Source organism: Nymphaea colorata, chromosome 12 (assembly GCF_008831285.2).
Source record: "Nymphaea colorata isolate Beijing-Zhang1983 chromosome 12, ASM883128v2, whole genome shotgun sequence".
NCBI lineage: Eukaryota > Viridiplantae > Streptophyta > Magnoliopsida > Nymphaeales > Nymphaeaceae > Nymphaea > Nymphaea colorata.
The window spans coordinates 19,236,494-19,259,912 of NC_045149.1; the positions used below are offsets into that span (position 1 = coordinate 19,236,494).

General features: G+C 37.9%; 1 protein-coding gene across 11 annotated transcripts in view; it reads left to right on the forward strand.

The window, feature by feature from the left end:
* The window catches only part of LOC116265647 (uncharacterized), a 48,879-nt gene that overhangs the window by 2,637 nt on the left and 22,823 nt on the right, over positions 1-23,419 (forward strand). Inside the window, exons 5-12 of one of the 11 annotated variants that reach the window (XM_050080844.1) lie at positions 9,964-10,069; positions 10,153-10,254; positions 11,358-11,417; positions 11,513-11,591; positions 12,116-12,263; positions 13,525-13,648; positions 14,930-15,107; positions 15,437-15,465. The exons of 2 other annotated variants lie outside the window; for them this stretch is intronic. In XM_050080844.1, coding sequence (XP_049936801.1) covers positions 9,964-10,069; positions 10,153-10,254; positions 11,358-11,417; positions 11,513-11,591; positions 12,116-12,263; positions 13,525-13,648; positions 14,930-15,107; positions 15,437-15,465 — 826 coding nt within the window. Of the gene's footprint in view, positions 1-9,963; positions 10,070-10,152; positions 10,255-11,357; positions 11,418-11,512; positions 11,592-12,115; positions 12,264-13,524; positions 13,649-14,929; positions 15,108-15,436; positions 15,466-22,353; positions 22,402-22,607; positions 22,671-23,419 lie in introns of those variants that run through there. 8 more of the 11 variants (XM_050080843.1, XM_050080842.1, XM_050080841.1 and 5 more) reach the window with 8 other exon arrangements.

Sequence of the window (23,419 nt, forward strand, 5' to 3'; positions counted from 1 at the left end):
ATAAATCTATCTTCTATCTTCCGAGATCAATTAATATTCAGGTAGAAGTTTTTCTTACAATAGATGTCCAATTTTGACCGACACCCAGATCTACCAAGTTGACATGATTGGAATAGTCAAGTGTGGTAGTAACTATATCTGATCCAAGTTCTATGAAACTTGCATGATGTTAACAGGTTTTACTTTAATTTTGTTTGTTATTTCATATCCCAATTATTGCAAGAACGGAAAAGGAAATTAATGACGTAGCACCACATTTTGCACCACATTTTGAAAAGGTTAATCATATATATAAGATTGTGAAAAAAGTTTGAGGAACTGATAAAGAGGTTGTTAAGTGAGAATGTAGGAGTGAGCTGGGTTGTCACAACAGTAATCTTTTGCAGGAAAGTGATGTGTTCGTGTCAACAACTGGTTGAATTAAGTTTCGCACGGTACTTAGAAGGGCACCGGTACTTGGCAGAAGGTGACAACTTGTAACATGATGTCATTTTACACCCCAACACTTTGACCCCAAAATCACTTTCTTTTGTTAATATAAAACGTTGAGGTGTGACGACACAACGATTCAAGAGGAGCTATGCACATCAAAAGACAAAAGAGCAAACATTTCATTATATAGTAAATTCAATTCATACAAAATTCACTTTATATTTCTCAATAATACATATAACAAAAATGCCCCAAAACCACAATATTGATGCTTAACAAAAGCAATACATCAATAAAACTAAAACATAACGTGTCAACACTACAATAAACTCAAAATCTCCCAAGCAAGATGTGAGTTGAGCCATCTGATCAACCTGCTACATCGGGACCGCCAAAACCTGAAAAAGGAAAACAACAGAAGGCGTAGTCTTCGCAGGATGACAACAAATCAGATAAGGGCTCAAATTTGAGATATAACGAACATGAAAATAAAACACTATCATGTCATGATAAGAGCATGCAATCACATGTCTTGTCATGGAAGCTCTCACATATACCATGACATGCACAGACCACTCAATGACCGCAATTAACACATTTAGTAATCACACTCACTTCATGCATATTCACTTCATTCACATACATTTTATCTACAATTTTTTTTATTTACAATCATTTCATTTACATTAGCTTTAGTGAATTGACAGTTCATGTGGGAGCAAACAGAGACACGTGCACACCACAGGCGACCTACAATCGGGAGGCAACCCTCATGGTGGCCTGAAATGATACAAATTGTTTGCGCTGTAGCAATAGAACACTCATCCACAGATGTATGAATTCCAAGAAGAGTTGCTCAGTCTTCCCTAGGACACCCAGGTTAAGAAGGGGGGAGCCCAATGCTCCAAGCACATCACACAATGATATCCTAGGGCCTTGCACCACCTGTACTCCGAGCAAGCGAGTCCAATGGCAAGGACGGGACATCTTTCAAACATATTGCCATAACTCACTGGCCTCACATCTATTATTTTTTCTTACCTATCATTATGATAGCACATTCACAAAACGATCGGCTAGCACATAAGGCTGGTTCACTTCACGAGTGCACCCATACCTCCAACCGCCTCCACACGAGGTCTACATATATAGTTAATACTCTTTGCTAGCTGTCATAACTTTACGGGTACAACTACCTATTTAATTCATTCAATTGCATCACGCCAACGGCAATGAATACAAAACAAATTGCAACATTCACATCAATTAAACATATCAATCACAACTCATAAAACTTAGACAAACCACATAAAGTAGTCTCGATCCGTGGTTGGCTTGTAGTTGTCCTATGCAGTTATCATTCTATAATGTTTTCTAGTGCATGATTGGGGTCGAGGAGATACTCAACTCGATACCCGCCTAATCTTCCTTAAGAAGTTATAAGTGCTAGCATGCATATGCAATTGCGTAGTAATTTAAAAACATTCAAGTAATCTTATAATTATTCCATCACACACATACACTCATATGGAGATAAGCACATTATAACACACATCAATCAACCAAACACAACATAGGATCTAATGATCCAGAAGAGGATGCACTTCCAATTTGATCATAGGCAGGGATTCGCCTGCAATGCTATCGTACCTATCGCACGTCACCAAAATAGCCAAAACGCTTCAAGCTTCAAATCTTGTCATTCAAGGTCTACTCGACATGTCTAGTGTACTTGCAAACATGATCAACAATAAGTTCTCTACTCGTTTCGCTTTACAATCTATACAAGTATGAAATAGAATCATCGAGGCATAGGTCATCGCCTCAAGAGGGTGCCGACACGTAGTATCAGCCTATAAAGCCCTCTAATAGTTCTTTTTCCCAACAAGTGACTTAGTATGCATATCAACAATAACATACGTCACGAGTTTGCTAAAACAACTCTACACATTCTCCACAACATCAAAATCTCTACCATGCTTCCTAATCGCTTTAATTATTAGCCTCGTCATACTAAAAAGATGATCTTATGCATAGATCATCATCCCTCCATAATAGTCCTAGACCTTTCCCAAAATAGCAAAGTTGCTAACGTGCATTTTAAATCATCTAATGTTGAGTCTAACATGCTCAAATAATAATTATACATGCACTACCAAAAATATTAGATAGGCTCGATTATGTCTCATTACCCCACTCTTAAAATTCTAACTGTTATAGTTCTCTCGGCAGCCACCTCAAGTGCTCGACCGATCCCCAAGCGGCTAAAATTATACAATGTCGTTGCCACAAATGCCTTCAATTCGCTGTTATGAGGGGAAAGATGTGTCCCCAAGCTGCAATTCCAACCCAATAACCACAAAAAGAGTGAGAATGAGTAAAAGAGAGTTCAAGGGAGAGTCGGCATGAGAATAGGGCATGCGGCAGTGAGGGAGCTGGTTCTGCTGAGAAAGACACACACACAATTAGGGAGAGACAGCAATCGGGTGTGGGGAAGAAAGGATAGGTGAGAGAGGGAATGCAGAGATGCTGAAGGTTAGAAATGGTAAGAGTGAGAAGGGGCTGTGAGTGAGAGGAGACTGATGGTAGGGAGAGTGTGAGCAGAGAGATGATGAGAGAAGAGGTTGCACATGAAGATTGTTAGCAGTAAAGAAAGAGAGAGTGTGGGCAGAGGGACGAGAGAGTTGCGAAGGAGGGAGACAGTGCAAGATTAGAGGGAAAATGTGCAGAGAGGATGTGAGAGAAGCAAACGAGGGAGTGAGAGGGACCGATCAAAGAAAGCTCGGGACAGGGGGGATGGAAAGATAATGGTGAGAGAGGGTTGAGGATAAGAAAGAAGAAACAAAGAGAGACCGATGATGCTCACATGTGCGCCACCGTCACTGCCCTGCACCTCAGTCGCCGTTGCACTATCCTCTACATCTGGTTTTCATTGCGTTGTGCTTCACACCCTCGAGATGAGAGAGCGACAAAGGAGGAGACGAAGAGGAAGACAAGGAAGAAGAGTCCCCGCGTCAGGCTCTTAGCGCGAGCAGGGTTCGGGTCCGAGTCTGGACTTGATCCAGCTTGACCTGCTCAAAAACGTTTAACTTTACATCCTACCCTCTTTAAATAAAATTCTGTCCTTGAAATTTAGATCATACCTCAATGTGAGAACATGTGTGGATATTTCTTTCGCATATCAGCGTCGAGTTCCCATGTGCTCTCATTCAACCAATAGTGCCGCCATTCCACTTTCACTAAGGGAATTCTCTTAGTGCGAAACACTTGCTCTCTTTGATCCACAATTCTAATAGTCTTTTCTTCCATCGTCAAGTCATCTTGCACCTGGATACTTTGAAAGTCAATCACATGTGTAGGATCCGGTACATACTCTTCCAAGCTCATATGGTTTTGCTGCAACTCAAGAAACTCTTGCATCATTTTGTTTCTGGCATGCCCTGGAAAGTAAGTGTTGAAGAATGAATCTCTGAATTGCTTCCATGTGATCAACTGTTGGTCTACAAACTAAATCTCACAGGTCGATTGCCACCACCATTTGACATCAATTTTTAACACATACGAATTATAGTTTACTTTATGTCCTTCTGGCATCTTGAGAATCTCAAAGACACACTCTACCTCTTCAATCCATTCCTTTGTCGTGTATAGGCTGCCATTTCTAGTAAAGACTGGCGGCTGCATCAACATAAACTGCTTGAACGACACCGAAGTTGCCTTCTCCTTAGGTGGTACAGTGGTATCTCCTATAGGAGATGCATGACTCCTCTGATTACTGACCATCTAGAGACGTCAGCGTCTGCAAAGTCGGAACGTGTGCTTTCATGATCATTGGATCCTATGATTGTGTTTATAAGGTTGTACTATGAGCCCAGTCAATTTGGGTTTCACTTTGATCTCGTTGGATTGAACTCCAATGACGAGCTTCACTTGTATGTTAAATTAGTTGAGCTCGAGCTTAAATTAAAATTCAAGTTTGTAATAGGTAGTTAATTCAATTACATTCAAGTAAGCTCAAATTCAAGAATATGCATGTTAAATTTTTTTCAAGCTAACATAAGTTCACTAAAGAAGTGTAGCAGTCAACCCCTATGTGATGTTTTAATTACGTTAGTTTGTTCTCAAATGATAAAGTAGTATTGATATTGAGCTTAGTTAGGTTTTAATTCACGAGCATATATCAGTGAAGCCCTATCTATGATACAATGTATCAAGTCGAGTTCAAGCTCACTTGTAAAAGTTTCATCAAGCAAGAGCCAATCACATATAATATGTGAGTCGAATTGAGTCAAGCTCAAACTGACCTGACTATAGCTCGATTCAGGTTGTAGACAGCCCTATATGACAGCGTAAAGACAAGCTTACTGCTTCGACCAGCAAAGAGGTATCTGTAAAGAGTCATCACCGACTCTCTTCGAGGAGTCATAAAAACTAAAGATGCATTCAGCGTTTCTTTGTCAGTACTTAAAAAGATTAAACTAAAATAAAAATAATAATAATAGAATGTGATGGATTCTTCTACCACCGACTTGTCCTCCCTATAAATAAGAGTGCTGGTCATTTTGTAAAGCATCAAAATCAAATCTATTAAATTGAGTGATGCTGTGTGCTCACTTTGTGAGCTGTTTTCAAGTGTGTGCTCAAGTGCAAGGGCGTTAGGTGTTTGAGTATTAGCTCACTATGTGAGTTAGTTAAGGCGAGTTCTTGTACTTTTTTTTTTTGTAAGTTTCATTCTAACAAGTAATAAAAGTGTATTATTTAAAGTCTCCTTGGTGCACACTTTACATCATTACTTAGTGAAGTTCACTTTGTGAACTTTGTTGGCTTGGTTAATGAGCTTTTACTAAGTCAACTTTGTCAAGTTTATTATTGAGAATTATTTTAGACGTCGAGACTTTACTAGTTTTTCTCTGCATTAATTATTCGAGTTTGAACCTAAGTTATATATAGGGCCCACATTTTTTTCTACAATTGGTATTAGAGCGAGGTTCAGTCTACGGGCCGATTAATTAGTAAGATTATTTTGATTAAGTATATTATGAAATTATGGTGGCATTAGGAGTTGCATTAAATAATATTAAAAATCTTAACAATAGCCATTATAGCTATTGAAAATCTTGCATATATTTTAGGACATGAATTATGAGATATAGTATTGGAATCAAATACAAATATTACTGTCGACGAGGAAGCTAAGAAGAAATTGATAATCAAAGCATAGAAAGCTCTATTTATAATTAAGGTATAATTGAGAATAATTTATTAGAGCATATATGTGATGCTAAAACTCTTACAGAAGTATGAGATGCTTTTGTAGCACTATTTTCTCAAGCTAATGACGCCCGCTTACAACTGTTAGAAAATGAATTAGCTACATTAACTCAGGAAAACATGTTGATAGTAGAGTATTTTATAAAGGTTAAAAACATATGTAGAGAGACTTCTCAAATTGACCCTGAGCCTAAGATTAATTATGCCCGTATGCAGTGATTCTTGTTCGTGAACTTCGTCCAAAATTTAGCAGTTTTATAATTGGTATTTAAGGTTGGGCAGTTCAACCAACTTCGTTGGAGTTAGAGATTTTTTTGATCAATCAAGAAACATTGGCGAAACAAATGGTTGGACTTTCACTCAAAGTAAATAATGATGAACATTGTTTAGTAAGGTCCAGAGATCATGTTGGCCAGCTAAGCCAGTCATTAGGTCTCCAAGTATGAACACTGACGAAAAGAATGAGAAAAATATATAAAAAAAAAGATGAGAAACTACACAACAGTGGAGACCAAAGAAGAAGTGCTTTAAATGTGTAAAATTGGGTCATTTTGCTCGTGACTGCAGAATCAAAATAGATTAAAGAAATGCAGTCACGACAAGTAAGCATCATGGGGGAGCTAAGGAGACTGTACAAAAAAGTTTGTTTCTATACTCAATGGAGGTTAAAGAGGATATTAAACAAAAAAAATATAATTTAGCTCATATAAAACCCGTAAAAGAAAAAGAAGAGAAAAACGATTATCAAACTGATTGGATAACTGATTCTGGATGCTCAAATCATATGATCGGTGATGAGAGCAAATTCATAGGCATGAAAGAATATGACAGAAATCGAGTTGTTGTTACTTCTAACAACGCGAAGCTTCTAGTAGCACATATTGGAGAAGCAGAGGTTGTAGTTAACCTTGGTAAAGACTAGATTTTTAGAAACATTTATTATGTTTTAGGAATGACTACAACTTACAGCATTAGGTCACTATGTATTGTGCACCCAAATGAAGTGAAAGTTTATAGAAATGTAGACGTTCAAGGAACTCCCATATTTGAAGAAAGAAAAGTTGAGTCAATATTTGTCTTGTTAACAAAAACAACATATATTGACAAAACAAGAAAGCATAACACTAAACATCTGGCATGAGAGACTCGCTCATGTTGGGTGTAACAAACTCTAGGAGACATCTAATAAAGGGCAGATGATTGGTCTTCCAAAGCTTGAGGTACGAACATACAAAGTATGCCCAGGATGTCAATATGGAAAGGTGCACAGGAGGTCATTCAAAGAATTGAAATATCAAGCTAAAGCATCATTCGAGATTGTGCATTCAAATGTATTCGAAAAAATACCAGAACCATTAGTTGGAGGTAAATGATATTTTATCACATTTATTAATGATTTTTCTAGATATACTTGAGTCTATTTCATGAAAGAAAAGTCTGAAGTACTTGAAAAGTTTAAGAAGTTTCATTAGATGGTGAGAAAAGAACTTGGGTATAGAATTCGTTGTCTATGCACTGATAATGGTGATGAGTATACATCTGACATGTTTATGGCATAAACGAGGGATCATTGTATTCAAAGGCAATTTACATGTGTCTATACACCCCAGCAAATAGAGTGGCTGAACAAAAGAATCGTTACATAGTAGAAACATGCCAAAACATGATGCATGCAAAGAACATCTCACTAAGATCTTGGGTCAAACGTGTCAGCACCACAATACACATAATTAATCGAATACCATTGATTGCCGAAATTCAAGTTTAGGGCAACATATGAAGTGCTCCATAAAAAGAAGCCATCAATGAGTTATTTTGGATTATTTGGTTGTGTATGCTATGTTTTTTTATATCAGCAACACATGACTAAGTTTGACAAGAAGGCGAGGTGTGTTTTTGTTGGATATGATCTATATCGGAAGGGATGAAGATGTGCTAATCCTAACATGTGACAAGGTCATGTTTCTCGCAATGTCATATTCGATAAAGCATCATCCTGGTGGTCAAAAGAAAAGAAGACGCTTCCAAACTCTCCAATTTTTTAGAGAGATGTTTGAAACAAAATACAATTTGAGATGAATCAATGAGAGTCTGATCCAGAAAACACAAAAGCAAAACTATCAAATAAACAAGTTCAAATGCTTGAACATGATTAAGACAAGAAGAACGAGCAAATTCACGGAGAACATGAGCTAGTTCTGTTTTATAGTGAAGTATAGAAGAAGAAAGACCATCACAAGAACCAGAAGGAGCACCTATAACACTAAGAAGATTAACAAGAGTGCCAAAACCAAATTTAGGTATGCAAATGCAGATTGGGCCATCATGGAGAGTTTGAGCCAACTTCTTTTAAATAAGGAAAAGATGTTGAAAAATGGTAAGCTACAATGAAAGATGAAATGAAGGCATTGGAGCATAAGAGACTTGGGAGCTTGTACCAAAGCCTGCGATAGTAAAGCCCATTAATTGTCAGTAGGTTTATAAAATAAAAAAAAGGCAGATGACACAGTCGATAAATATAAACTTCGATTAGTTGCGAGAGGACTTTCACAACAGTATAGCATTGACTTTGAAAAAACTTTTAGTCATGTTACGAAGATCACTGAATAATACAATGTGGTGGATTCTTTCCTATCAATAAAATGTGGAGGATTCTTTCCTATCAATAAAATGTGGAGGATTCTTCCACCCCCGATAGTCCTCCCTATAAATAGGAGTGCTGGCCATTTTGTAAAGCATCAAAATCAAATCTAGTAAATTGAGATGTTGTGTGCTCACTTCGTGAGCTGTTTTCAAGTGTGTCCTCAAGTGTAAGGCACTTCGTGAGCTGTTTTCAAGTGTGTCCTCAAGTGTAAGGGCATTAGGTATTTGGGTATTAGCTCACTATGTGAGTAAGTTAATGTGAGTTTTTATGCCTCTTTTTTTGAAAGATTCATTTTAACAAGTAATAGAAGTGTATTATTTAAAGACTCCTTGGTGCATACTTTACATCATTACTTAGTTAAGTTCACTTTGTGAACTTTGTTGGCTTGGTTAATAACTTTTTACTAAGTCAACTTTGTGAAGTTTATTATTGAGAATTATTTTGAACTTTCTGCTGGTTTTTCTTTGCATTAATCATTCAAGTTTGAATCTAAGTTATACATAGGGCCCAAATGTTCGCCTAAAGTATGCTGCTATCAACCCGTTCGAATAAGAGGAGAAGGAAATTGACGACAGTGATGGATGCTAAAAACTGCTTACCTTCACGTGAACATTGACATGTTAAATCAAGCGAGTGGAGCACAATAGGCCACGTGAATGGCGTGACGTATTGAATCGTCGGCACAAACATTCACCTTATATGTCCAGGTGTGAAAATTTTTGAAATATTCTTAAACCTAAAAGCTGAAACAAAAAATAAAGGCAAATAAAAAAAGAACTTTTAGAAAGCCAAAATCCCCTTCAGATCCGCTGCGAACTTCTAAAGTGGGGTCTCCCTAAAGTGAAATTTTGGTCACATCACTTTTGTAGGCGCATGTGGACAGAGGCCCACTTTATTTTTCAAACCTTTTCATGGGGGGTTAAAATGAATTTTTTAAAAATTAACAGGTAAAATTCATTTTACAAAATTGCAAAAGGGCCATGGACCTTGACCCGGGATCCTCCCTTGAATGATGTACTGCACCGATCAGGAGCCAAAAAAAAAAAGAAAAATGTTATGTAAATTTGAATTGGTAATCAGATATAGTTATCCGTTGACATCTATGTGGACCCCTTATCACAAGACCCTAAGATTGGAAAATGTACAAAAGTTTGATGTGTTATCGAGTGATGATATATGAGACCTGTATCATGGGACCTTAACATTGAAAAATGTGCAAAAGTTTGTTTTGTCATTGAGCGTTGCTATGATGATGGGGGGCATTGTTAATTTTCATTTTAAATTTACAATTATTCATGTTATAAAAAAGGTATTGATGAGCAAGTTAAAGTACCGAAAGATTATATAGTTCAAGGAAACAATAGGTTGCGTAAAAGTAGTTTCAACTTTCTTTGAATAGGAGAATAAAGCACTTATCTTGATCTAAAAACAAAAATACTTTGATTGTGTTAATAGCGAATGGATTCGATCAGCAAAGGTCAACCCATTCATATTTTTAAAGAGGAATACAATGAACAAGAGCTGTTCCTGGCTTGACTCATACAGTTCTGCCAACATAAACTACATATTTTAAATACACACGCAATATTCATAACAATCTGAGCACTCTTCTGCAGCTACGTTGAGGAGCACGAGAACAACCCTGACCTTGTCCGTAACGAGACGCTTGGGCAGTTCATCAAATCCCGGGGCTACTCCAATGCATTTCGGGACCATTACCTGGTGAGTCATTCCCTCCATTTCTGAATCACTTCAACCAGCACAGGCAGCATCAATTTAATGAAGAAGATGTGTTCGACCTGCAGATACCAATGTGTGCGTCAATTTGGTCGTGCTCTCCCGAAGCAATGCTCAGTTGTTCTGCTTACTGCGTGCTCTCGTTCTGCCGGAACCATCACCTCCTTCAGGTGCCTCTAACCCCTCACCGATGCCTTTCTCAGTAAATCATGGTTCTCTCTAAAATTTGGTCGCAACAGAATGAAACCGACAAGATTTGCGGTAAGGTCGTAAGTGAGTTGGATTATGTTAGCCGTCGAAGCATGTTTAGTGTTAAAAAAAATCTCGAACCCCTTAGCAACCATTGTCGTCTACTTTTAAGCGGACAACCTCGTATTCTTGGCGGGCCATGCAACCGCCCACACCAAGTCCGTTTAAAGGGGACCTGACATCTCCCGTCCCGCCAAAATTGGTATCCTGAACGGCACTCATTCTATCCCTCTGAGTTTAATTTGGTGAGGGAAAGGAACCAGTTTAATTTGGTGAGAGGAACCCGTCTTCTCTTTCCTCTGAGGGATACCCGTTGTCAGTCTGGCGCCTCCCTCTTCAGCCCTTGCGAGTTTCAAGTGATCGATCCTCTCCATGCAATCAAGAAAAGGGTAAGGAGCCGTTTTCCTTCTCTTCTCCGACACTCTCTAATCCCACTTTTCCTCTAACCGGCGTCCAGTGAAGCGCGGTTTGCGTGAGAGGGGCGGAAATTTGTTGGTGCGAGACCTTAGTAAAGGATGGCATTCAATCTTCAGACTCCTGACGGGGAAGATAGGATTCGAACTATCGTTGTTGAACGGGAAAGGGAAGGGGGAGTGGATGTGTGTTCTTTTCATCTGGGCAGGATCATGATGATTGTCAGATTGTGCATTGGTTCTGGAAAGAACTAACCAGTGTCTGCTGGCGTCAAGAGAAAGAGGGAGGCCTCTGCTTGACGATGGCAAAAGAAAATGAAGGATTGTCAAAATCTGTTCGCCGTCAGAACACACGCATTTTTCCTGTGAGAAACGGTCTGGGTTGTCGAAGCATTCGGTTTTCAGAATCGTCGGTCGGTGAGAGTGATCGTCTTCGCCTCGTTTGATGATAAATATTCTCTTCTTTGAAGAGCTTTAACCTCATTGAATGATGGCCATCAAGATTCAGCTAGAAATTGTTGCTCACCTCTTCATGCTCCTGCATAGTTTTCCTTTTTGTTGGCTTTATTTAGACGATGTATCTCAAAGAAGGTCTACCTATCATGTTCCAGGTCTTTGGGCGGCCACAGTGGCTCACCGTGAAGGATCGCACGCATTCGTATGTTAATAAGGTTTGCAAGTTTTCAGATGTACCATAAACCAGGAAACTGATGGTTCATCTCGCGAACATTAACCGTATCACGTTTGGTCCTTTGAACAATAACAGATAAGAGCGGAATTGGAGAAACGGGGTTGTGAGATAAGAACGGGCTGTGCTGTGAAATCTGTTTCGACAAGTTCTGGAGGTAACAAGTTTTCTTGTTGAAGGGCTCCGTAGCTATGTGAAGGTGCAAATTAATCTCTGTCAGATGATAATGTTCGACGCTAGTTTCACTAGCCTTGAACTTTTTTGAATCTTGACATTACATTGACGATGCTCTTCCCCTCTCTAAAACGTAAAATATAAAAAACTAAGAATAAAATAAGCAGAAAATATAAGTGCGCCCATATATGAGAGGACTGAATCTACTTTGACTTGTCTTCATTTTCATAAACTTACGCCAAGATAATAAGAATAAGAGAAAGTACTGAGCAGTCAACAAATGTATTTACACTTTCTACCGTTGTCTTCCAACTTGTTACTATTGTGTTGTTAATTTTGGTATTTATTAATTTTAAAATTTCTGCTTCGTCATTGTTGTTGCCCATTAAGAGGAAGATTTTGCATTACATGTCAAACATTGGGTAGTTTTATTGTTAAGCCTTTCGAAATAAGATAAAGAAAGGATGCAAAAACAACGTGCACAGGCTTTATCGTATAAATTTGCAGGATGCTCCGTAGTGACAGAAACTGCTATGAGCGATACATATGATGGATGCATAATGGCTGTCCACGCGCCTGATGCTCTAAAAATACTGGGAGATGGTGCTACATTTGACGAGGCGAGAGTTCTCGGTGCTTTTCAGTATGCTTATAGGTATTCTCCAGTTATTTTTTTGCTCCATCGACATTTTTCTTTTTTTCAGATCTATGTTTTATGATGTGAGTACAGCAAATGACGTACATGGAATCACTGTTGTGAAAATCAGTCTGAATTGACCACTTCGAATTGATTGGCAGTAATTCGATCACATTCACCTTAGTATACAGGGGAGCTTCGAGAAATCAGCCGGTTTTATGTTAAATTGGCTGAATTAGCATCGGATTGGACAATTCCCTTTCAATCGGCCAAGTCTAACCATTGATATTTCTTAAACTATAGCGTTACTACTTTGCTTATTTATTTATCTACTGAAGTTTAAATTCTTATTGCTTTTAAATTTTTTATCACTTTCTTTTTATTTGTTAGGATTTTCTTGAGCTTTTTTTCTTGTTTCTCCTTTTCTGTAGCTTTTTATTTGAAATATAATTTTAGTAAATATGATTCACCGTACAGATGATCCCTATTCCAATTTGATTCTGCCCATTTGCTGAATGTTTTTGTTGACTAATTCGATCCAGAAACTGATTGTGATAACATTGCATGGCACTATGCTTCTGAGATGTTATATTCATTGGCATTTATAAGTCTTATGACTATCCTAAATTGACAAAACAACTAAAAGTATTTTGTCACCAAACTCATAACCATCTCGTTCTTCTTGGCTTGATGAGAGTGGAAGATATTGGAATATAGGTGGTGAAGCCAAACATACTTGGTAAATCCCCATCTGCTGATAATGGCTGCTGTGACTTTCTTATTGTGCTATGCTTTCAATTAGAAAAGGTTGAAATACCGGTGCAGGAGATCGTATGGCACAACACAGAGGATATTGTTGGAGACAACTGTACCTTTAGTGGCAAATGTCTCCTTACTAATGTATTAACAATTCCATTCAAAGTTGCTAAAATTGGCCACGAAAACTTGGTGGATGGACCTGCCTTGATAGATTTTACTTCAGTTGTTATCTTGCCCCTTTTTAGGTCAGAGCATCATAAAACTTTATAGTTGTTAAAATGGGATAACAAGAAAATCAGTATAAAAGGATGTCATGGTAAAAAAGATGAAAAAAGGGCATGGCAGTGCATCCGTGATTCTGGTTAGTTGAAGCAAGCAATTCTCCTTTAAGAGGCAGTAGCTTTTTCTGCAAAATGTGCTGCTCTGCTCTACAGTTTCTTCTTTCTTCATATTCAGTTTGAAACTCTTTTTCTGATATGCAGTTTCAACTATTGATTGATTTATCTGGTTTTAATTGCAGTGATATATATCTTCATCATGATCATAGCTTAATGCCCAAAAACCCAGCTGCATGGAGTGCCTGGAACTTTCTTGGGGCTAAAGGGGACAGAATTTGCGTGACATATTGGCTCAATGTGCTTCAGGTTTATAATGCTGTTGCCTAGTTGCTCTTCCAATTCTCCTTCATATGTTCATGAATGAGAAAATCTCTCTCTCTCTCTCGCTCTACTCTATCTCAGTGCACCAGCACAGACATGAGGAACCTGTAATCTGTTTATTATCAACTTGGCAGAGCAATATGGTTGGGTACATTTTGTTATCTTATAGGTTCAAGTAAGTTTAGCCATTCAGAACGTATTTAAGAAGTGATAGGTGTCGAGGACACCTTTTTTGGGGTTAATATTAGACCATAAGTAGGTGCAATTAAGCAGACAGACAAGCAAAACAATCATGAGAAAAGCATTCAGAAATTGCAATCCGTACATGTAGAGATATGAGAACATGGAAATTAGAGAACATACTAGTCATGTCCACTTGGGATATGCAAAAATGAATATTTTACTAAGAACACCTAAAATTTAGTGAAATGAAAAAATATTCTTAAGTTTCAAGAAATTCATTTAACTATCTATTTTATTCAACGTATACCTTATTCCAGGTAGCTAAGCACACAATATTATGCTCATTGATGTCCATAACTTTGTGAGAGAGAGAGGCGTTGAGAGTGTTGTTTGTATTTATATACACATATTCTTCTCATAAAACGTATTGTTGCTAACAAAAACTATGATAATGTTTATACACACGACGGGCATGTATGTGCACAAGCACAATGCACAAAAGATTAAACAGAATACTGATAATAAAAGTTGTTTGACTTTGTAAGTATAGTTCTTGCTTCCTCTGTATTGCTGTTTCTGTATGAAGGCGGTTTGGTCATTGTGTCAATACACAAGGTACCTTTTGGGCTGGTCCAATCTTCCTTTAGTGAACATATATGGGGCTCTTTCCCCCATTTTATGGATGCTGTTTCTGAGTATTTCATGTAGGAAAAATTCTTCTTTATTTTTTTTTTCTTTAAAATGATCTTGTGCTCCTGCAGGGTATCTTGTGGTTACCTTTATTTCTCATTGAAGCACTTTATTCTTTTCTAGTACAGATTTTCTGCTCTTGTATTATGTTTATTATTTGGTTCTCTTAAAACAAATGTCTCGTTTTCTGCTCTTTTGTTTTCCTGTTTCTGTTTCCCAAGGCGTTAGTCCAGTACCTTTATGTCGACAAGCATGCTTTCAATCCTAGAAGCTTCTCTATTTTACATCAGAGGATCTTAAAACAGTTATTTTTCCATCTATTTTCCTTTCCTAATGTCTTTCAAATGGCAATAGCAACTATTTGATTCTTGGTTAAAATTCATGGAATTGCAGAGTTTGGAGACAAGTTTGCATTTTTTTGTAACTTTGAATCCACCCCATTTGCCTGAAAATATCGTTTTGAAATGGTCGACAAGTCATCCACTTCCAACAGTTGCTTCTGTGAAGGCATCACTTGAATTAAGTAAAATTCAAGGAGAAAGAAGAATCTGGTTTTCTGGAGCATATCAAGGTTGGTTGCAGATTCTTCTTCTTATCGGTTCTCTTCTTTTAGAATCTTGAGACTTATGTATACTTTTGGATAAGTGCCCTTTAATATGACCTACTGCTTCAGTTTCATTCATTTCTGTGATAGAAATGGAAATGTTTTACATCACAAAATGGTATAATAGAACTGGCAGTTCAACTCCAGTATACTTTACATGCAAGCTTTTGGCTTGCAATTGCTTTACAGTTGATTTAGATGTTTCACTATTCTGTCCTTTGTGTCTACTCTGTTGCTTTTGGTCTTACAACTTCTCTTCGAAGAGTCAAACTCCTATTTATCATTCTGCTCTGCAGGATATGGTTTCCACGAGGATGGATTGAAGGTAAATATTGTTGCTTACAAATCTCCAATCATGTGGGATGGGTAATGTACCATACAATCACTGAAAATGGTTAAGCTGTTCCTTTCTGTAATTGACTATTGAAGTTGGATTGTGGAATACAGCATATAGTTTTTGGTGGCTGTTTGTCTATTTTTCATAGACAAATTCACATAGAAAATTTCACCTTGTCTCTTATCTAACTAATTCAGTGCTTTTTTAGTTCCTTGACATTCATGTTGTTGTTTCTTCTGATAGGGTGGAATGGTTGCAGCACAGGGTTTACTGGACTCTAGATGTGTTCTTTTAGATAATAGAAAATGTATGACACCTTCCCTGATGGAGAGTGGAGCCCGCCTTATTGTCACTAGATTTCTGAAAAGTTATATCACAACAGGTTACTTGAGGCAAGTTTCCTCTGGGATGTTCATTTATTTGTGTTATGCCCCTATCTATTTGATCTCTACGTATCATCTTCATCTTGTTTACTTATTTGTTTGCTGATTGCATTTCTTAGAGTGTCTGTGATATATACATGTTTGTGTGTGTGTGAGAGAGAGAGAGAGAGAGAAAGAGGAGATGGCTAAAAATTAAGTGGAAGGATGTTATCGACTTTTTTTGTGGGGATTATTTCTTCTTTTCCTTTATTTGTGTGCTTATGGGCATTCATTGTAAGAGGGAAATATTCGAAAGTGAAAAAAAAGGGAAAAAGTCAAAGGAAGAAGGAAATGGGCCTGAAATCTGGTTTTGGTTCCAAGCTGAAGATGCTCAAGTGGAATCCACGATGATTAAAACTTTTTTCTTTTCCTGCAGTAGTCAGGAAAGGCATGCAAGAGATTCATAAAAGCTGAAAATGCCGAAAGAAAACACAAAGTCAATCCAATATATATGGAATCTTCAGGTAAAATATATAATAACAGAAGGGCGAAAATTACCATAGAATTATACTAGAAATAATTGAGATACAATCATAAAAGGTGCTTATTACACTACAAGGTGAAAAGAGGAAAATAGGTATGACCTTCTGTTCCAAACTTCCAAGATGAAGTGCTGGTGTCAGCAAATTATTATATGAGATGGTGTCAGAGTTCTCAATTTCAGTTGTATGATTTGAAAGCAACCTCAGGGTTTGTCTGTAGCATCCAGTGTGAATAGACTATAGAGCAATGCAGGCTAAATTTTTGTATATGATTGAACAGGCTGTTACTTTCCTGCAGTTTTCTAGAGGAAGGTGGCACGTTATTTGAATTTCAAGGCACCAATGATAAAGATGGTCTCAAGTCTGTGATGAAAATTCACTCTCCTTCATTTTATTGGAAGGTAGATTCTAACTGCAACCCTTTATTTTCATAAAACAAACATTTACTTGGTACTTCATTTCGGATCTTCCTTGTGGACTTGCAACATTTTTTATATTAGTCTTCTTTTGTCTTTTTTAATACTTTTAACAGGTTGCTACAAAGGCTGATCTCGGGCTTGCTGATGCATATATAAATGGTGATATATCTTTTGTTGACAAGGAAGAGGGCCTTCTAAACCTCTTTTTGGTGACTACTGCTTTCTATGCTACATTTAGTGCCACAACTATGGCCTTTTTTTGTTTTTTTTTTTTTTGTAATATTAACTTAGGTACTTGTTTTCTTGTCTTGTTTGTTTGCATAGATACACATTGATGGAAGGGAAAAACATAACCATTATGCAAATCATATGAATAAAGGGTAACTTCTTCTTAATGCTGCTTATCTCTTTCCTGTGTGATTGGTTTGCAGACTGGAGCCATGCCAAGAGCCTTTTTTAACAAATAGAAATGCTTGATCCAGGGGTTGGTGGAAACCAATAATCATGACTGCAGGATTGGCATCTGCAAAGTTTTACTTTCAGCATCTTTCCCGCCAGAATACAATCACGCAAGCTCGACAAAACATCTCCCGCCACTATGATCTTGTCAGTTATATGAAGCAAGATTTTCCTTTTTTTTTTTTCTTATTGCTGTTAAAGATTCTATCCCATTCTGCAAAAGTTCATTCATTAAAGGTTCTAATAACAGTGTTTTTTCATTGCCATCTGCATTCTGTTGCATCACTCATTATCACTTACTTTAATTGGTCCATTTCATCTATCTGACTGCATCTTATGCATGGCTCTCAATAATTGTCTCAATTGGGTCCAGAAGTTGTTTGTGTTGTTTCATCTGTCAAATGTGATGGCTCATCATAACCTACTGTTTTGCTAAGACACATATATTAGTCATTTGGTCATCCAAGTAGTCTTTGACTCGGTGCATTCTCTTTCCCTGATTGGAAGTTGACACCTTGTATTTTTTGATCTAGAGCAATGATTTTTTTTCGCTGTTCAGGACGACACTATGATGTATTATTGTCCAATTTTCAAGGTTTGTATGCTTTCATTGTCCTTAACTTGAAGCATTGAATCTATGTATCTGCCTGTATATGTGCAACCGATGGTTCACGTTGTGTTGAGACTTTTTTTTTTAAATTCGATTTAAGGTTTGTAATTTGCTATACTATTTTCTAATTATGTGGCAGGATGAGAATGAAGATCTCAGACTTGCACAGATGAGAAAAGTGTCGCTTTTGATTGAAAAGGTGAAGTACTTTGCTACGAGGTCTTGTAATCTGAGCTTCTTTTAGTATTTTTAGTTACGGTTGATTTGCAGGCAAGGGTTACCGATAAGCATGAGCTTCTAGAGATTGGCTGTGGTTGGGGAACCCTTGCGCTGGAGGTTGTTAGACAAACAGGATGCAGATATACTGGAATCACGTTATCAGAAGAGCAACTACAATATGCCCAACAAAGGGTCAAAGAAGCTTGTCTTGAAGTAAGTTGTTAATCTTGATCTTCGTGTTGTTAAATTTTCATTTACTCATGTTCCTGGATATTGATTAATTTAATCGTACTCAAGATTGCAAATAAAAAGCACTTCCAACAGGGAACCAGAGGGAATAAAAGAAACCGTCAGGGTCGGAGAGAACAACAGAAATAAGGGACCAACACAACAGCCATCTATGGTGATGATACGAAAAGTGCAACATCAAAAAATTCATAAAAAAGAATGTGAAGAGCCCTTTTTAACATAGAGTGAAAGTTGGTTTTGCAAATTAACATAGAAAACACAGAGTTTATTATAAAATTTATTTCACAGTTCGCCTACCTACAAGACACAGATACAGATTCAATTTATAGGGGAGCCGTATTCCGTTATTATTAACTTTTAATTTGTATTGACAGGACAGAATTAAGTTTCTGCTATGCGACTATCGCCAGCTGCCAAAGTTGCAGAAGTATGATAGGATAATATCTTGGTAAGTCATTGTTTGCTTTAGAAACTGGATTCCCAAAATGATCTTGTTAGAATGTGGTTCATTTTTTCCTATTTGAACAGTGAGATGCTAGAAGCTGTTGGACATGAATACATGGAGGAATTCTTTGCATGCTGCGACTCTGTTTTGGCCGAAGATGGAAATTTTGTTCTTCAGGTTTTATAAATTCCTCTGCATTATTATTCTTTGACTTTCGTTCTAATATTCTTATTAGAGTCGGCCTTTCAAGCACAAACGCTGAGTTACGTCAGTTAAGGGACTAAGCGTCCACCTAGTTGGTTCTGATATCTCTGCTTCTAAATTGTTATTTGAATGTTTTAAATTTTAAAAGTGGTTCTCAATTATTTACGTATTCTTTTCTATCCATTTTTGAACTTTCAAGTTAATAATTACTATTTTATTTTAATTTTTAAAAATTTTATAAAATTGCCCAAGTTGTGATGGAGTAATGACTTTAAGTTTTGGATTCTTTCGTTTAGCCACCTAGATTACATAGGAAACAAGTGGTTAAATGAAATAAATAAAACTGTTTTTGTTATTCAATCGAAATTTAAGCATGTCATTATTCAATCAATACTTGAACATGTTTTGTATAAGGTTGTGCAGTCTTTTTCTTCTCTTCTTTTGAGTTCTAATAGGCAGTCTAACCTTCCTAAGCATTATATAGGCCTTCTGATTTAGGAATTGCACCTAGGCAGTGGGTAGTGCTTTTGATTGAACGCCTTTATTGTCAGTGCTTGGAACATGTCCCTATTTGCATCTTGATGCGTGTGTGTTATGCATACGAATGCATAGATGGGTGTTGGATATGATGGCCTGGGCTCTGATCACGTCCATACACTGTAGGTCTTTTCTTTATCGTTGCATGATAATTTGAAATTTATGTTCTTCAGAATCTGGCTTCAGATCTAATCGCTTACCTCTTTCTTAAAGTAAGAAAAAAGGAAACACAATATCATGTTGCGGTTAGGTAAAACCTTTCTTCATTAATATATGAGCCCGATCTTTGATGTCATCATGCTATGCCTACCTTGTCAACCTGAGCAAACCCGAACCTGTTTTAACTCTTAAAAGGTGCAGACATAACTAAGGTCCTTTTACTTTTCCTGAACGAACATTGTTAGCCTATTAAGTGACTGAGGTCGCTCATTTGTTGTCTCAGTTTTCATCAATTCCAGATCAGCGTTATAATGAATATCGAAGAAGCTCTGACTTTATAAAGGAATACATCTTCCCTGGTGGATTGCTTCCTTCCTTGAACAGAGTAACATCAGCAATGACCACTGCTTCAAGGCTTTGGTATGACTACCACGTACTTGCTTTTTTCTTCTTCCTCCTCCTCATCATACTCTATTTATCTCCTTGTGCATCGGCTTGTCTCGTCTAAGTCAAAAAATTTGATAAAATCCAGTATTGAGCACGTGGAGAATATCGGCATCCACTACTACCAGACTTTAATCCAGTGGAGAAGGAATTTTATGGCAAACAAAAGGTACAATATTTTATTTTATTTCATGCAAGGCAAATCACACTTAACCTCAAAAGTGCCGACTCCCTGTGTTCCAGCAAAATTCTGATGTTGGGATTCGACGAGAAGTTCATCCGCACTTGGGACTATTACTTTCTGTACTGTGCAGCTGGATTTAGATCGCGAACACTTGGTAATTATCAGGTGAGAAACTTCCCTTCATCTACGACACATTTTGCGCCAACATTACAAGGGAACCAAGCAAGCAATAGTACTCGGGTTCTGGCTTCCACCTCTGACATCAGTGTTAATACTGGAAGCCCACATCGTCCATAGAAACCACTTAAGGAAATATAAAATACTATGCCAAAGGTCTAAATGCAATTTTGATCCAATGCAGTGTGTCGTGATGACTATCGTCCATATAACATTTGCTACTTATTCAAGTTCTCACTAGGGATGGAAGTACTAACACGACGTTTTTGGTGTAGATCGTCCTCTCTCGGCCTGGTAACCTGAGTGCCTTCAATAATCCTTACGAGGGCATCCCATCAGCTTTGGCTACGTGAGATGGATTGCTTTTGGGTGGCAAAGCGTGCAAGTTCGCAATTGACGTCCCCCCGTCTTTGGTCGCCTGCAGTTAAGCCCGTCAATAATTTGCTGGATCTCCGCTGTCTAGTCAAGACTTTAATTGTGTGTTGTACGTATGAAGTGAGAGTTACAGTGCATGAACTTCAATTGTGTGTTGTACTTGTACCTATGGGGTGAGAGTGAGAGCAGTATATGATGTATAATGGAAGTCACGTCAAAGATTTCTTATCATAGTCGAGAACTTACTCGAACATTGAATGCTCTCCTATTGACGTGAAAATTTACTTGGTTTCTCTATTCGATTTACTGAACAACAATAACTTGGCTCCTGATACTACATCAAAGCGGATCGAATCACCTCTCCTTAACTTGAGCATCAGTTTAGGCTGTTTTCATCAGAAACTGGAAAAAACTAACCTCTTAAGGTTATTCATCCAAATTCAATTTTTGTCTGTTCACACAAACATAAAAATGTTTTTCAAAACTCATTCAGAATGTCATTTTTACAAAACCAGAAAGTGAGACCCAGAACGGATCCGGAGCAACCCTATTTTGGAGAGCCAGATCCATCAAGAGACGAGGGGTCGACTGACTGGTGTAGCTGCTGCGGCCACGATGCCGTCTCCTGTCCGTGGAACTGCGGCTCCAAGAAAGGCTGGTTGGTAAGCCTTTTTGTCCTTTTAGTTTTTTCTTTCTTCAAAAGTGAAATCTTCAATTTCAGAAGTGAATTTATGACACTGGTGTAGCTGCGGCCACGATGCTGGCAACTGGCAAGGACTCAGTCTCACAAGTCACAAGCGTGGGCTTCCAGCTTCTCAGTCAAATGGTATCTCGAATCCAGTGCGCCCACCGTTCAAGTTCAAACAAAAAAATTAGATGTCTTAAATCGGAAAGGGATCCGACCAGCAATCCAAGTTGCGCCCACTGTTCAAGTTCAACCGTTCAAGTTCAAATAAAAAAATTTAGAAGCTTTAGATCTATCAGAAATCTTCATTGAAATGGCCCTCCATTCTCTCTACCTCCAGGGTGTCGGCATGAGTTATAATAGCAACAATTTGCATGCTACATTTTACCACATAAGATAATAACATCCAACAGAATCAAACTAAAAACTTATTTTCTTTCAAGTTTTTAATCCAACCAGTTATGTGATATTAAATGTGAAAGTACATCACAATATACTCAATCTGATAAACAAATCCTACACTAGAATTGGATCTCCATCCATATCCAACAGAATAAGATGCCAAGCGATGATTGAAATCTTTTCCGAACCAAATTAAATCCAAATTCAATTATTCATCCATGACGTTACTTCTCGAGAGGAAGGGGATACAACCATAGGGCGCCCACGCGCGAGAGGGAGAGCGACGTCGTCTGGCTCAGTAGTGGTTGGCTGTTACCGTCCCCGCCATTGTTGTTGCATCAAGAACAGCAACTAAGCAATTGGAGAGTCACGCCCGCCGGGTTGAGAGCAAGTCGACCAATCCCCGCCGTCGCTTTCTTCTGCTCCCGCGTCCCAGAAATCAAGGCCGTCCGGTTTATCTATCTCTCTGCACGTACTCGCTTCCGGTCTTACCTCTCCTTTCTCCTCTTCCCACTCCTTCTGATCTATCTGGAGTTCTGGCTCTGCTGTATCTTCCTTTTCTTCTTTCGTCTTTCTTTTGACACATTTTCCGGCTTTTTCTTGACGGAAAATGCAGGCAGCCGGAAAGGCTCGCGGCTTCGGAAGGAAAGGCGGCTCGTCTTGAAACGAACGATTCAAGGCAAAAGAATCTCCTCATTGTGTGCTCGACTTGTGTCGGAAGGTAACTCTCTCGTTCTTTTTCTCTCTCGCTCTTTTCGTAACGTGATGCAGAGAAGTATATATTTTTGTTGACGGGATTTTTCTTCTTCCTGCGGAGTTCTGCATCAGATTTGGAAGAGTCTTCTTGAGAAATCTAGTTTCATGGATAGTGCACTGTTACGATCTTTGTGTGGAAAATCCGGTTCCAAATCTGTCTTGCCTCGTTGCTATTGTTGGTCATTTTTCTAATTGAAAGGAAAACTCGTTTTCAAATTTTGATCCAAATATTGGACCGAAAATGCTAGGTTTTATGCCTTTGGTTCTTTGGTGAATTCATTTTTCTGAAGTTTTCAAATCTGTGTTGGGATTGAAATTTTCAATAAGGCATTTTGTTTAACAGCAATCGAAGCCCAGTACACTAGTATAGTACTATATTACGCCAACGTCTATGGGCAAGAGAAATTCTATTTTATTTTCTAAATTAATTAAGTTTTCAAATTATTTGGGTTGAAGGGTGAACTATGTCACATAAGGAGCGAGTGCTGGTATAGTTAAGGAGAAGCGGGCATGGGTACGGCATTTTCGTCAATCTTGATACTAGGTATGGTGATAATTATATATTTTTAATTAATTATATACGTAAAATAAAAAAAATGGCATAAATGTAAGAAACAGATGGGAGATGAAATTGTAGGTGTAGTAGAACACTTCATTTTTGGAGCAAGGACTACTCCTACTCCTGACTACTCAGACTCATTGAAAGTGATTTGA